The sequence below is a fragment of the Mus caroli genome, unplaced genomic scaffold, assembly GCF_978045245.1.
Source record: "Mus caroli unplaced genomic scaffold, Mus_caroli_1 scaffold_18, whole genome shotgun sequence".
NCBI classification, from domain to species: domain Eukaryota; kingdom Metazoa; phylum Chordata; class Mammalia; order Rodentia; family Muridae; genus Mus; species Mus caroli.
The window spans coordinates 86,761,346-86,776,679 of NW_028227273.1; the positions used below are offsets into that span (position 1 = coordinate 86,761,346).

General features: G+C 46.5%; 1 protein-coding gene across 1 annotated transcript; it reads right to left on the reverse strand.

Moving 5' to 3' along the window:
• Nucleotides 1–2,161: 2,161 nt before the first annotated feature.
• Nucleotides 2,162–13,107, reverse strand: Mas1 (MAS1 proto-oncogene, G protein-coupled receptor). Its single transcript, XM_029471233.1, has 2 exons — nucleotides 12,855–13,107; nucleotides 2,162–3,835 (listed from the first exon to the last, which is right to left on the reverse strand). Exon 2 carries the CDS (start codon nucleotides 3,797–3,799, stop codon nucleotides 2,825–2,827), a length of 975 nt encoding a protein of 324 aa, XP_029327093.1. The 5' UTR covers nucleotides 3,800–3,835; nucleotides 12,855–13,107; the 3' UTR covers nucleotides 2,162–2,824.
• Nucleotides 13,108–15,334: the final 2,227 nt, after the last annotated feature.

Genomic DNA, 15,334 nt, shown 5'->3' on the forward strand with positions numbered 1-15,334 from the left:
TCTGGTGTGTCTGAAGACAGTGACAATGTACTCATATACACAAAATTTAAAAAAATAAAAACAAAAGAAAAAAGAGAAAAATAAAAGCTGATTATTTTTTTTAAAATACATAATTCTACCAGGTAATGGTGGTGCATGCCTTTAATCCATGTGCTTGGAGGGCAGAGGCAGGAAGATCTCTGAGTTCAAGGCCAGCTTGGTCTACAGAGTGAGTTCCAGGAAACAACAAGACAACAACAATAACGAATAGAACTTCAAACCCTGCCTCTCTACAAAGCATCACTTGTTGAGAAATTGGGGAATCTTCAAACACAATAGTCCATTCAGTCTTCTCACCTCATCTGCAGGAAGGAAATATATTCAGGCTTCTGGGCAGCTCACAGTGTTTCCCTTGAGGTCTCTGTGGCTTGACAATGTCCACAAAGCCCTGTGTTCCTCATGGCTTGGCCATGAGTATGTGACTCCATTGGGAGATGCTGGGACTTTTGGTCCTCACCTTTAGTGGGTGGGACTTAGGGGAAGAACGTTAGAGCATTGGAGGCATGCCCTGGAAGGGGATGTTGGGGTGGTGGTGAACAACCCTTCTCTACCTCATGCTCCTGCCATGAAGTCTTATGCCACTACAGACTCAAAGTGATAGGGAGAGGTAACTGTGGACTGAAATCCTGAAGTATGAGACCACATAAATCCTCCTCATCAGCTGGCTTATCTCAGGTATTTGTCATAGTGACAGAAAGCTGGGTAACAAAATCTCTTTTGGGATGTGATAAGGCTGACCCTCTGCCAATGGCACAGAGACCTGGTACATGGCATCCAGGAGATAGTGGAATCAGAGGGGAGCCAGGCTGTGTGGTATATTCCACTCTTCCCTAGTACAGAAACTCCGCTTCCAACTGAAAACAAGATCGTTGTAAATGTCACTGCTCTACACCCCATCTGGACTCCCAAACACAAGCTGCCTCGCTTCTGAATCAGATGTCATCACCCACTGAAAAGTGTCCTGCATCCAATTTGGCTAGCAGCGGGGTCTCAGCTCAGTGAGAGACTCACAGCTCTCCTTCAGCAAAGCAGCCCTATGTGACTGTCATTATTGCTCCTGAGAAAGACACAGGGTGGAGCGGGCAGCAGGGAAGACTCATTTCTCCAGAGATCTTCCAGCCCCGAGGAGCACAAACAATGGAGACAAATACTAATGGCTCATTTATGGATTTGAACATTTGTCTGCATGAAGAACTCCAGCAAGCACTGCCATCTCTATGAGACTCCCAGAGGGAATGTCAGGAAATTGGCACCCCAGTGTATCCGTCTATAAACTAAGACAGTGTTCAGTCAAAATCCAAGACATGTGGTCTGGGAATGGCAACTCTGAGCAGGAAACAGCTTGCCTGAGCCAGTCCTGAGTGGAGAGGCCCTTCAGAGGTCGGTTTTAAGGAAAAGCATTCAGATCCCTTCAAGATGTGTTGGTATCCTGTTAGCTCTCACCAGGAGCCCCCTTCTCAGAATGATGAGACACAAAAAGTCTGATGTCTGTGGCAAAACACTTGTCATGCAAGAGTGAGAAGCAGGATTCCCCGGTACCCACACAAATGCTGAGTGTGTATGGTAGCCTGTCTCTAAGCCCTGTGTTAGGAAGGTAGAAACAATGATCCCCAAAGCAAGCTAGTACGTTAGACTATCCATCCCAGTTGGTGACTCTGGATTCCACTGAGAGAGCCTGTCTCGATGAATAAGGTGGAAAGTGATGGATGAAGACTCCTTGTCCAGCCGTGAGCACAATGTGTACACTCACATACTCACATAGATGCACACACACACACCCCACATATGCAGACACACACATTCACACGTATGTAAGCTGTAGCATGAGTACATGTATACATGCGCACACAAACACACAGAGCCTCAGGAAAAAGAGGCATCAGGTGCAGAGATGTGTATGAAGCTGCAGGCAAGAACTTCCTAGCTATAAATAACCCATCACTATGGGGAACAGGTCTTCAAGAGCACAGTTGTCCTCAGAAACTCCTGAATTAAGTTCCATTTGTGAAATTGTATGTGCAGTGAAAAGATTTCCAAGCATAGGCTTCCACTCCATGTGTTATTCCCTAAGGAAAGCCATGTGAAGCTCTTCCAAGAGGGAACAAATGTTTGTTTCCAGAATTTCAAATGATGTCCCAATATGTGGCTGCCTTGATTGTAACAATTGCCGATGTCTCAGCGGAGGTGTTAGACCACAAAAAGCTTTCATGCTACAAGCCAAAAGACCTTTGGGGATCTACATTCAACATTTATAAACACCAGGCAATATTTGTATAAGCACTTTGTGTTCTAGTTAAAGGATGAGGAGAGATGGATATTTATTGAACTTTGACAATGAGCTGGGTGCCTTGCCTACCTCATCAGACTAGACAATAACCTGGGCTACAGATTGTCACTACTTCCACTAAGTGGAGGAAACCAAGCTCCCCCAAGCCACTTGCCTGAGGTCACATAGGAGCACACAGCAGTCATTACATGGCCTCCCCAGGTTCTCCAGGTCACATTTGGGATACTTCCTGCTAGAGCAGTCTTTATAGTTCACTGTTGATCACTACCAGACAGCTACGAGAAGAATGAGTCTTTGATAACGATAGAAAAGACAGAGCCCATCGTATCACATGTATAGGTAACAATACAAACCCATCAGTGCATGACCCCCATGCATGCAGAATGCTTCCCTCTGTATCATAGTTAGGAGATTTAAGTGGACTTAAATTGCATTCCAAGCACAAGCTAAAAGCCCCCAGCATTCCACTGTTTCTGTCCACAATTTCCCCTGCTATCCTCAGACCACAGTCTCAATGGATACAGTGTTGCCGTTGCCCTCCTGGCGCCTGGGTTGCATTTCATCTTTGAAAGCCCTGGTCAGGACGACTTTTAAGGACTCCCTGAAGCGCTTCTTCTTACTGCTGCCCACAAAAAAGTAGATGAAAGGGTTGGCGCTGCTGTTGATGGTGGAGAAAAGCAAGGAGATGTTATGCAGGTTCCCAAAGGCTGACCAGTACTCATAGTACAGTAAGTAGAGGACCCGCATGGGCATGGCAAAGATGAGGAATATGATAATGGTGACCATGATGACAATGTACAGCTTCGAAGAATGGGAGGCCCACGTGTTCTTCCGTATCTTCACCACCAAGATGGTGCTGGACACTAACATGAGCGGAGTGAAGACCAAGAAGCTGAGGATGGCTATGAAGATGATGACCGCCCGGCAGTCACTCCGAGAATGACTCTCTTCTCCGCTGTCAATACACATGACATACTCCATGGTGGTCACCAAGCACGAAAGTGCCCACAGAAGGGCACAGACGAATGCCGACTGGTGCTTGGGGCGGTGGCATCTGTACCATATGGGGTAGAGGACCGATAGGCACCTCTCCACACTGATGGCTGTCAGCAGATAGAGGCCCGTGTTGTAGCCAAATAGAAAAGTCACCGATAATGTCACGATTGTGTAGTGATGGCCAGAAGAGAGTTCATAGTCTAAAGCATAGTCAATGGACAGGATAAAAATACAGAACAGAAGAGAGATATCAGCAATGGACAAGTGGGTAATGTAGACCGTGAAGGGATTTCTCCTCATCCGGAAGCAGAGGAACCAGAGTAGGGTCCCATTCTCCACAAAGCCCAGAGGGGAGATGCTCATGATGACCCAGTGCACTATGGGAATGGGTGGGTGTGAGCTCCCCAGGGAGGCATTTCTGCTGGAGGTATTCATGGCTTTCTCTTCAGCGAGGGATGTCATATTTGACTGGTCCATGAGGAGTTCTTGCCCTGGATCACTTCAGGTCATTTTCTGTAGATAAATCAAACAAACAAAATGTATGAAAGTTTCAAGAATTGAAATGAAAGAGACAGCTGAGGGGTGAGGGTGACTCAGTTAGGAAAGTGTGATCTTTGCAAGCACAAGAAACTGAGTTGGATCCCCTAAACCCACATTTTAAAAGCAAACAAATAAACAACAACAACAACAACAAAAACACCTAGGTGTGGGGCCTGGAGAGATGGGTCAGTGGTTGCAGAGGACCTGGGTTCAGTTCCCAGCACCCATATAGAGGCTCAGAATCTGTAATTCCAGTTCTGGTACATACAGCGTCCTCTTCTGGCTTCTGTGGGTACTGTATACATGTGGCCTATACACACACATGCAGATAAAAAGTTACACACATAAAAACATGTATTTGCCAGGCATGGTGGCGCACACCTTTAATCCCAGCACTCGGGAGGCAGAGGCAGGCGGATTTCTGAGTTCGAGGCCAGCCTGGTCTACAGAGTGAGTTCCAGGACAGCCAGAGCTACAGGGAAACCCTGTCTCAAAAAAACAAAAACAAAAAAAAAAAAAACAAAAAAAAAAAAACATGTATTTATAAGAGCTAGGTGTGATGATACACATTTGTAATCTCAGCACTGGGAAGAGATAGAGAAATGCTTAGAGCTTTCTGGCCAGTCAGCCTAGCCTAAGTGGCAAGTTCCAGGCCAGTAATTGATCCTATTTTTTTAAAAAAAGTGCAAAGCAGCCAAGGAACAGCTCTCAAGACTGACTTCAGGCCTCCATAAATAAATATTCCCATCTACATACATATGTACCTGCATGCCTATGAATGCACACAGAGAGAAATAAATAAAATAAAATAAAAAAGAGAGAGCTACAAATCATAACCCTGACATTGTGGCTAGAAAGTTTAGGTCCTGGAGAGATGGCTCAGTGACTAGAAACTTATTGCTCTTACAGAAGACCCAGGTTCAATTCCCGGCACCTACCCAGTGGCTTACAAGCATCCCAATGGAGGATCTGGTGCCATCTTCTGACCTCTGCAGATATAGGCATGCAGGCGGTGCACATACATGCATACATACATGCAGGCAAAACACTCATCCAAATAATATTAAATAATTTTTAAAGAAGTAAAAATAAACCAGAGAAATTTATTTTGATGCTCTATTTTATTTAACCAGATGAGTTCAAAATAGCATTTCATCATTTATCCAATATGAAATTAAAATTGAAAAAAAGGATGTGTCTTGCACATGTAGCATCTACGTTAGCGGCTGTGACATATCTCCTGTGCTCACCAGGACCAGGTGACCAGTGGCCACCCTGTAGGAAATGGTACACGTTTAGCAGTGAGCCACACTTCCTGTGTGGAGCGAGTGACTGGTGGCTACCCTGTAGTACACCTCAGGCTTCAAACGCTCACAAAACGAAATGTCTCATACAAAGATGGGTAGTCTAACTTCTTAGGAGCAGACTCAAACCAAATACTGGGAATGTGTAAAACCAGACCTAAGCTGTGTTCTTAGGAAAGGTGACAGGGGCATCCTGCTGTCTCAGACAAGGCTCAAGTTTCAAGTCCCTCCAGCCTCAAAAGCAATCAGCTCTTGGCTTCTTGCTAAGAGGGCTCTCCTATTTGATTGTAATCATGGGGTGCAAGGGATCCCCACCACTGTGCCTGCCTCCCTCCCCTCTCCTTACTCCCGAACCCTAAAAATGTGTGTCCCACACTTTCATTTTATGTTCCAGGTTCCCCAGCACCCCAGCACCCCCACCACCCCCGTTCAACTTTTCTCCCTTTCCCAAAAAAGCTTCTAACTAAATTCACAGAAAGAGTTGAGAAAGCTGTTTGAACACTTTGGGCCCAATTGCGTGTCTTTTTTTAAAAAAATCAAACCCACCTTATTTAATTCTATAGTTAGAGATTTCTCTTTGTGGTGATGGAACAGGCTTTCTCCATTCTTTCAAGATTGAATTTTAAGTCATTGTACAGAGTGTTAAAAATAAGAACCACGGCGTAGTTTTGCCAGGGAGAAAGAACAGAATCTAATTCAATTCTGTGAGTGGAATGAAGGCGAGCTTGCCAAAACCAGGCAAGCACACAGCAAAGTATAGTTTTACATGGTTTTAAGGGAGGCCTTATATCACTGGGGTTTGAAAGGTCAGCAGGAGTTCATTTGCTGAATAAGGGGGTGTCTTAGTCAGGGTTTCTATTCCTGCACAAACATCATGACCAAGAAGCAAGTTGGGGAGAAAAGGGTTTATTCGGCTTACACTTCCATACTGCTGTTCATCACTGAAGGAAGTCAGGACTGGAACTCAAGCACGTCAGAAAGCAGGAGCTGATGCAGAGGCCATGGAGGGATGTTCTTTACTGGCTTGCTTCCCCTGGCTTGCTTATCCTGCTCTCTTACAGAATCAAGACTACCAGCCCAAAGATGGCACCACCCACAAGGGGCCTTTCCCCCTTGATCACTAATTGAGAAAATGCCTTACAGTTGGATCTCATGGAGGCATTTCCCCAACTGAAGCTCCTTTCTCTGTGATAACTCCAGCTGTGTCAAGTTGACACAAAACTAGCCAGTACAGGGAAGGGGGAGGCATTTTAAGAAAAAAGAACACTGTGGACAGGAACATGCATTAAAAACAGGAGGTACAGAATGTCCCTACTAGCTGGACATGATAGTTCATGTCTGTAATCCTAGCACTCAGGAAGCTGAAGCAGGAAGATCCTTACAAAGCCAAGACCAGCCTGGTCTACACAGTGAGCTCCAAGCTAGCCAGGACTATGTAGTAAGATCCTGTCTCAGTCCCAGTACTACAAAATGAATGGTTTTGGCCAGCTGGGCATGGTGGTACACACACATTTAATCCCAGCGTTTGGGGGGCGGAGACAGACGGACCTCTGCTTTCCCCCCAGGGAAACAGCACTCCCTTCTGCCCAGGGCATCCGAGGGAATTAATACTGTTTTCTGAGTTAGGGTAAAATTCACAAACTGCACAGTCAGGCTAATATTGATCGTGGGGTTAGAATGCAAATAGTTAAATTACAAAAACTAATTATCACTAAAAACAACGAATATAATCCTTCCGCCGTTTTGTTAGAGTGAGATTTTACTTAAATGAACACATTGCTTTTTAAAAAAAAATCACATCCCAAATGTTAATCAAGAGGAATTTCCAACTATCCAGTAGCAGTTTAGGAGGCCTGGGAACCAGCTGGCCCTCTGTACCCATCTCTCCAATCCCTATCCTCCTCAAGGCTTCTAGCTGTCTTATCTGTTGCACATCTGCTGTGAGCAGCTGGGGTATTTGACCATGCACAGCACGATGTGAGCAGAGCCAAAGTGGCAGCTCAGAATTTACTCTAGCCGCACATTCCCAACAGCCCACAAACACCATCATTGAGCTCCCAGACGAGAGGCCTCACCTCCCCGGAGGGATGACTGACTGGTCTGGGGCCACTTCCTGTCTCCAGGTAGACCCAGCTCTGGGACAGCAGGCTCTTTGTCCAGACACGCAAATCATCTCGTTATAGAGTAGCTGGAGTTGCAGACTGCATGTTTACCTGGCTGGCAGGTCTTGGTGGGGAACACAGTGGTGGGAACCTTAATTGGGGACAGAGGGCTAGAGGCTTGGGGCAGTCTCGGTGGCATCGTTAGTCAGTGGCTCTGGCAGGATCACAGTTTCGCTCCCTCCTCCCTGTTCCTCATGGAAGCACCTCCTAGGGAGAATGAAGTTTACTGGAGCATCAGAGTGCAGACATTAAGGCTTTAACATCCGAAGACCCCTTCTTTGCTGCCTAACTATGGACACTCTCACCAGTGTGAGAGGCTGGGAGGGAAGCCATCGTAGCCCTCATCTAACAGGGAGGAAAAGGAAGGATTAATGCTAGAGCCTTTCTGCAAGGCACAACCTCACAGGGGCTCCACCACCCATGACTGCTTCACAGCAGCTGCTGGGCCCTGGACAGCAGCATAGTGGAGCCTGAAAATGCTCACAGATCCTAATCAGGGAGTTGGCCAGGTCTCCTGACTGCCAGCCAACAGCTGACCTTGTATCCCACTCAACAAAGAGCAAAGCACTAGTTTAGCAGAGCCTCTCACTTCACAGACAAATGGAAGCTGGAGAGATTGGACAGTGGACCAACACTCACCACTAACACAGGGTCCGTGAGCCAGAAGCCTCGACCTAAGCCCTGTGCCTCGCCCCGCTGCAGGTCTCACGCCTTGCAGAAGTCTTCTTGTGTGCTTACATTTTGTCTTCTACTCTAGCCCTCCTCCTATTTGACGACTTGAAGGCACCATGTTCCCTGACGGATGGGACCCATTGCCTTCTAAGACCTAAGATTGATTTCAAATTGTGATCTTGTCTGGGTGGGTCCAGGATTCCTGTACCCTGTCTACATTGAAAGTCTGTCTTGATGTTCCTATTAGTAATCACAGAGGAAGATTACTACAAGCTGGAAGACGGTATGGCCTATGTAGAGAGTTCTAGGAAAGTCATCAAGAAACGGAGTGGCCCTTGGGGACAGATTCTTCCATTCCTACCTGGGTAAAAGCCCCCCCACCCAAGCCACCCTAATGGGCTCCTCTGTAAGCTACTTAGCTATGATACAAAATGGGAGGATTTTAATTTATATCACCTTTTATTCCTATCATAAAACAATGTTCTCATAGCAGAATATTTGGAAATTTCACACATAAGACAAGTACTCAAAATTAACCTTATTAAACATTCACAATAGTCCCTTAGATTTTTTCCCAATGGCTCAAACACATTTTTGTTTGTTTGTTTGTTTTAAATTGGGATCAGTCTAGGATAAGGGTTGTTATCATACATTTTCTCACTTGATAACATATTATATTTCTTCCTATCGGGGTAGTCTCTAAAATGTATTTATTTTCTGCTAATCCTACAACCTTGAACATACCAACTGCTTCTAATTTTTCATCATTATTTGAAATATATATATATATATATTCAAATTTACAATCACATCCAGGTACTTAACAATCAGATTCATAAAATGCGGGTGAGTGTACACAAACACATGCATCTTTACCAACCTCTCCATATTTATAACTTCCTCCTACGACAGTAAGGTACCTGGCTCCCCTCATTTACCATTCACATGTGTGCAAACAACCTGCTAAGAAGCCCTCCTCTGTGACTCAGCAGCCCACACTGCCACTGTGCCCTGCTTTGGAACACTTGTCTCATTTAGCAGGGGCTCCATGTCCCCTTTACCTCCCACACAGACAGACGCCCTCCTGCCCTGCCCTGTCTGCTGTGGATATCCTCTGCCAGGGCCCCATTCCTCCGTGCCCCACCCCTCTGTTGGGCTGCCTGCCCTGCTCAGGCAGACACCACTCACCTTGAGAAGTAGCTGAAAGACAGTGCTTAGTAAAACCCACCTATCTGTAGGAATTAAAACAACAGTAGGCAGTTTGTACATTCACACCTGAGTGTAAAAGGTTTGGTTTTTGTTTTCTTCAAAATTAGTAGAGGTTCTATTATGTCCTTAAACTGTCACAAATTGATCTGAGAATCTGGGATTTTTTCCTTTTTCTGGCATTGGGTAGCTCTCTGATATTATGCATCCCCTACTGAACTGTTTCTTTTTCTGGGTCACAGATACCCCTGCATAAATTCTCTGAATTCTTTGGGTTTTGTTTGTTTGTTTTTTAAGATTCTACTTTTGGGGGGCTGGAGAGATGGCTCAGAGGTTTACAACACTGGTTGCTCTTCCAGATGTCCTGAGTTCAATTCCCAGCAACCACATGGTGGCTCATAACCATCTGTAATGAGATCTGGTGCCCTCTTCTGGTGTGTAGGCATACATGCAGGCAGAACACTGTATACACAGTTAATAAATAAATCTTAAAAAAAAATCTTTAAAATAAAAAAGATTCTACTTTTCAACCCCTACAACTAAGGCTCAGAAGCATCAAAGAAGAGGGGACGGGAAGATTGTGAGACCCAGAGGCTCAGGACATCTGTGCCAAGAGACCATCTTCTATATAGGCCAGAGAGGCTGCATCGGTGAAGTCTCAAAAATATAGCTGCCTAATAAGACCTGAAAAATGACAATACCAGTTGCTATGCCAAGAAAGATGGGGGAAGGATTGCAAGACTTTACCCCTAAATGAGAAGCTACAAGTTATTAATGGCTGCTGAGACAGAGAAGCTCTACCTTCTCCAGGAATGAGTCCTTTGATCATTATCCAATCCCAAGTGGCTAGCCTTAAACACACAGTGTATGATGATGCTAAAGGGGCTCGTAAGGTTGTATTTATAAATGTATATGTATATGTGAGTATATATATATATATATATATATATATATATACCAATAATACTTAAAGAATAAGACGCCCATGACTGTGAGAGGGAGTGGAAGGACAAGAAAGGGTGTATGGTGTAAACACAGTACTCATACATGAAATTCTAAAAAAATAAAATAAGATTTTCATTTCTTATTTTTAATGGTGTGTTTCTGCGTATGTGTGTGTGTGCGCGCCTGTGATGCTCAGCTGAGTGTAGTGCCCACACAGGCCAGAAGAGGCCATCAGACCCCCTGGAGCTGGAGTTACAGGTGGCTGTGAGCTGCCCAGTGTGGGCTAGGAACTGAAAGGGGAGTCCTCTGCAAGAACATGCTGAGCCATCTCTCCATCTCTCCAGCCTCAGACCTGTCTTTACCTGTTGTGGTTGGCTAAGCCACAGCAGCCAGATTTGAAGCAGGTTTTACAGTGTTTCTTCTAAGAATGACCTCACCTGTCCAGGTTCAAAGCACTGAAAAAGCACAACAATAAAAGACATCAAGGCTTTCAGAGAGCTGAGGTGTCGCAAAGGCTCATGCTCTGTGTCTTGTGACAGAACCCAGGTGTGACACCCCTAATTGCCTTCTATGTATTGCCAAAGGCAGAGTAAATGACAGCCAGCATCTTATTATTTCCATGCCATTGGTCAAGTCAGAGTCTCTTCTTTCCCAAGGAGACTGGAATCTACTTGGATGCGGCTGAAGTCCCTCGGCAAGATCCCTCTAGTGGCTCTGACTTCCGAGTGTCAAGGGCCTAGAATGTGGTCAACTTTATTTCTGAGAACAGTCATTGTTTTCTCAGTAGATGTGGCAGAGACTGCAAAAGAGTCTTCATCATGCGCCATTACGGTGCAGAGGTCTCTGCTGTCTGTGCCTAACTCTGTCTGGCTGAGGAGCTTAGCTTTCAAGCCAGCTGATCACAGATGCAAGCCCTAAGCCAAGAAGCCTGGCCCCTCTAAACCTTGGCTCCTTCACACAATTGGCATTTTTTTTTAATGTATTTCTGGGAGGCTGAGATAGGAGAAAAACTAGAAACTGAAAATCTAGAGATTGGAGAGTTCTTTGCCAACAGGAGCCTTGTGGAAATGTCAGGCTGAGAGGATGAATCATCAGCAGAGCAGAGCAAGCATGGTGAGGTTCCTAACCGTGGAAGGAGGGGAGTGTGCAGAGCCAGGTCCCTGACAGCTCCTCCTGGGGCTTACTCATCTCTCCCCTGTATGTGTGAGGAGCACTTTGCACAGTGGAGCTGATAGCAGATTGGGGAGAATGAATGCGGACAGAAGGCACTTGCATGCAATCCTGAGAACCTGAGTTCAAGTCCTCCAACCCACTGAAGGTGGAAAGAGAGAACTGACTCCATCAGTTTCTCTTCTGACCTCCACTCATGTCTCCATGCATGTGCTCTCGAATGCACACACACACACACACACACACACACAAATGATAATACATTTTATCTTCTTAAAACAACAAATGTCACATCTTTATGTACCTTCTCTAGAAACTCAGGAGCAGATGCCCCCTCCTGCCTTCCTGCTCATTTAAACAGTCTTTCCTGAGCCCCAGACTACACATCTTCTGAGAGAGGGACAGGAGATCGGGGTAGGGGTCGGGAAAGAAAGGATAGAGGCAGAAAAAAAATAAAAGAAACAACAATAAACGAGGGATTGGAGGAGTATGTATCTGAAACCTGCTCCCGTTCCCAGGCAACCACAGAGAAGTTGACCCCAGCAGGAATTTAATGTGTAGATGCATCTCTCTCTCTCTCTCTCTGTGTGTGTGTGTGTGTGTGTGTGTGTGTGTGTGTGTGTGTGTATGTGTGTGTACACTAACCTGCACAAATAGAAAGCCATTTGTGAGATGGCACATCCGTTGCAAGGAAGGGCATGTGTGGGGCAGCACAGCTGTCCAGTGTTAAGCATATCACCCTCACACCATAGCCACCTGGGCAGAGAGGCAAGGACAGGTCCCCCTGCTGAGTTTACAGGACAATAACTTAGTGCACTGTTTTCCAGGGTAGAGGGGCATTATGTCTCCCTTGGGGCATTTAGCATGCCTGGCCACTTAGAGTTCAAGCTCAGTTGAGTGTCATATCTAGTGTCTGAATGTCAAGCTCATATCTAGTGTCTGAATGTCCTTCAAAATGTAGGACAGCCCCACACCAGAACTCTTTAGTCTTCAATTGTCCACAGTGCTGAGCCTCCCTTCTCCAGAGGCCACCCTGGCTTGGAAATACCGCTAAGATATGCCAAAGCCTGCTTCGTATATACTCTGTCACCACTGGACTGGATAGGGCTTCAGAAACTTTGGTGCTAAGGAAAGCAAAGAGAAACCTGCCCAGCTTGCCTCTAGCCATGCCCGGTGGCTCTGTCAAGCAGGAGTCGAGTACTATTATAGCCCAGTTCCTCTCTTACTCCTGATGTGACCTTGAAAGCATCTACATCCACCATCCAATCTGTGAATCAGTCCTCTGATTCTTCCATACCTTCCCAGTCATGAGTCAAGACAACGACAAAGCTATGGCAGAAGTTTCAACCCAAAAGTTGGAAAACAGTATCTGGGAACATTTCCCCCAGCAGAAAAGCAAATTTCCCCAAATGAAGGCAGTGGGAGACAGAAGTTTTTGCCAACACACACTGACAGCAAATATGACTCCACAAAAAGCAATCGGCATAGAAATCGCTGCCTGGGTGACAGCTCTCAGAACGGGAGAGATCTTACTGTGCTTGTTAAGAGCATCTGAACAACTCCACACGCTGGAGCGTGGACTCCCTGGTGTCCTTTGCTCGGGAAGGGTCAGAGGTGACAGCAAGGGAATGGCTCCTTTGAATCCTGTGGCATCCATACTCGGCCAGCCTGCCAGGTCCCCAGTCCCAGCATCTCCCAGGATTGCTGCAGACGAGTCTCTGAAGTCAGAACTGCTCTCCCACTGCTGAAATATTTGAGCTGCACTAGGCAGATGGTCCCACGCTTATCAGCAGAAGCGGAACTTCAGATGGCATCATCCGCTGACACACAAGTGAAAATCTGTGCCCTGAGCCACAGTGGGAATGGGCTGGGGAGAGCACAAAGTGACTCGTCACCCTCAAAGACAAGGGCCAGCCTGGGCTAAGGAGAACGGTGCTCCTGAGACGTTATGATGTCTTAGAGGGCAGAATACATAGGACCCATTCCTATTCCTAGCTGAGCTCAGAAATGATCACATGACCTGCACTGAGCTCTTGAAGACTCAGTGTTCTTCACTATAAAATGGATTTTTAATATTACCTCAGAAAAGCATGAGTATTAAAAGGGACACGTAGCCGGGCGTGGTGGCGCACGCCTTTAATCCCAGCACTCGAGAGGCAGAGGCAGGCGGATTTCTGAGTTCGGGGCCAGCCTGGTCTACAGAGTGAGTTCCAGGACAACCAGGGCTATACAGAGAAACCCTGTCTCTAAAAACAAAAAACAAAAACAAAAACAAAAAAAGGGACATGTATGTCTAACTCTGCATAGAGGAAGGCACATGGATAAACAATTCAGTATGCATTCCCTCTTACAAGTCCTTGGAGTATATCTCCATGAACAGTTTAGTGCAGAAAGTTGGACTGAGGTAATGGAGAGGAAGGGAAGCCAAAGTAGAGGGGTCTGTGGTAGAGGAGGGTTGTCTGCCCTGTGGCAGGACACAGGCAAATTCCTTCCCGGGAATTGTGTTAGGTACAGGTTCTCACACAGGAACTCGGAAACACAACATTAAACATCTTTTCCCCTGACCTCTGCCCACTTTTTTCCAAGAACCCAAAATAAAACCAAGCAAGAGAATTCTAGATCACCTGGATCTCAAGTAGCCACGCCCACAGTGAAGGACCACAGGTAGCCACGCCCACAGTGAAGTGCCACCCTTGCTCCACACCTCTTCTTTTCAGAGGGCTTCCTCCGGTTACCACAGCGACGAAGCAGCAATGACCCTGGAACCAGTCAGATCAAAGGGGAAGAAAGGTGGTTCCAACCCATTGGAAAGCAGGTGTCCACTTAAACTCTTTCCAGAGCAGGTCTGAAGGGCAGGAGAGCAATTGCCTTGCAGGAAACCCCATTCTCAGTTCTCCCGGGAGCCAGGGGTGAAGGGGTGGGCACCACAGGACAGAGGTTTACCCCCAAAGACCTTCAGAGCACAGCTGGTCCCAGCAGCAGACGCAGACAGACAGGATAAGTCAACAGAACCAGTGAGCTCTGGCCAGATGTCAAAAACACTTCCCCGTTACCTGATTTCCATGTCCCAACAGAGGGGAAGGCCTGCCTCCTGGAGAAGTTTCAGGAGCAAAGTCAGAGAGAGAGACAGAAAACCCCACTAGGGACAAACTGCAAGGTAGAAAAGGAAGGACACACTGTGGGGAGGGATTCATGAGGAGCCAGGAGGATCCAATGAGAGCCAAGAAAGGGGCTGGCCAAGAGGTTCCCCTGGCATGGCATGCGGGAGGGGCGAAGAGGAGGAAGGAAGGAAGGATGGAACAGAAGGATCTTCTCTGCTCCTCAGTCCACATTTGCAGCTTCTTAGAGCTGAGACAGTCCGGATTTGGTGAACAGTTGTCCCCAGGCGGGTAGTGGAATCCTGAGCAGAGTGACCAACTAGAGAGAAGACTCCACCTTCCTTGTTTAAGTCAACAGAACAGAGGAGCACACCAATTTATTTGTCCCATCTCTTATCACAACAGAGATGCCTGGCCACTCTGGCCAAGGACCAGTCGCCCAGTCTGGAAGTTGTTACTAGTCACCAGGTGAATGCAGAGCAGAGCTCCCAGGAAGCTAAGAGGTCAGCTGGTCTCCAGGGAAGGGGACTTCTGCTAGGGATCGCTCTCCTCCCACAGAGTGAGTGGGTGGGAGAAGGTGCCAAGTGTTTTGTGACGAATTGGCACCACCAACAAAACAGGAACTATCACAGATGGGGCTGGAGTTTCATTTGTGGTAGATAATTATTTATGCTTAGAGAAAATACAGCAACTTACTGTAAAAATAAAGCTGCCTGCATTGAAGCCACAAATAGGACGGCTATTTCTGTGCTTGGTTTGTCGTTGCAAGGAATCATTTTCTTCAGAGGTGGGAAGATTTGAGGGGGAAGGAGGTATTGAAAGAGCAGGAACAGGGCCAACCAACCCCGGGGAAGAGAAGTCTGTGGCCCCCAACTTTCCTTCCATAGAAGTTCTAGACTGCACTCCCGAGAGATA

What these genes read in the sequence shown, in the direction of transcription:
- Mas1 (XM_029471233.1), bottom strand. Translation starts at nt 3,799, where the DNA reads ATGGACCAGTCAAATATGACATCCCTCGCTGAAGAGAAAGCCATGAAT.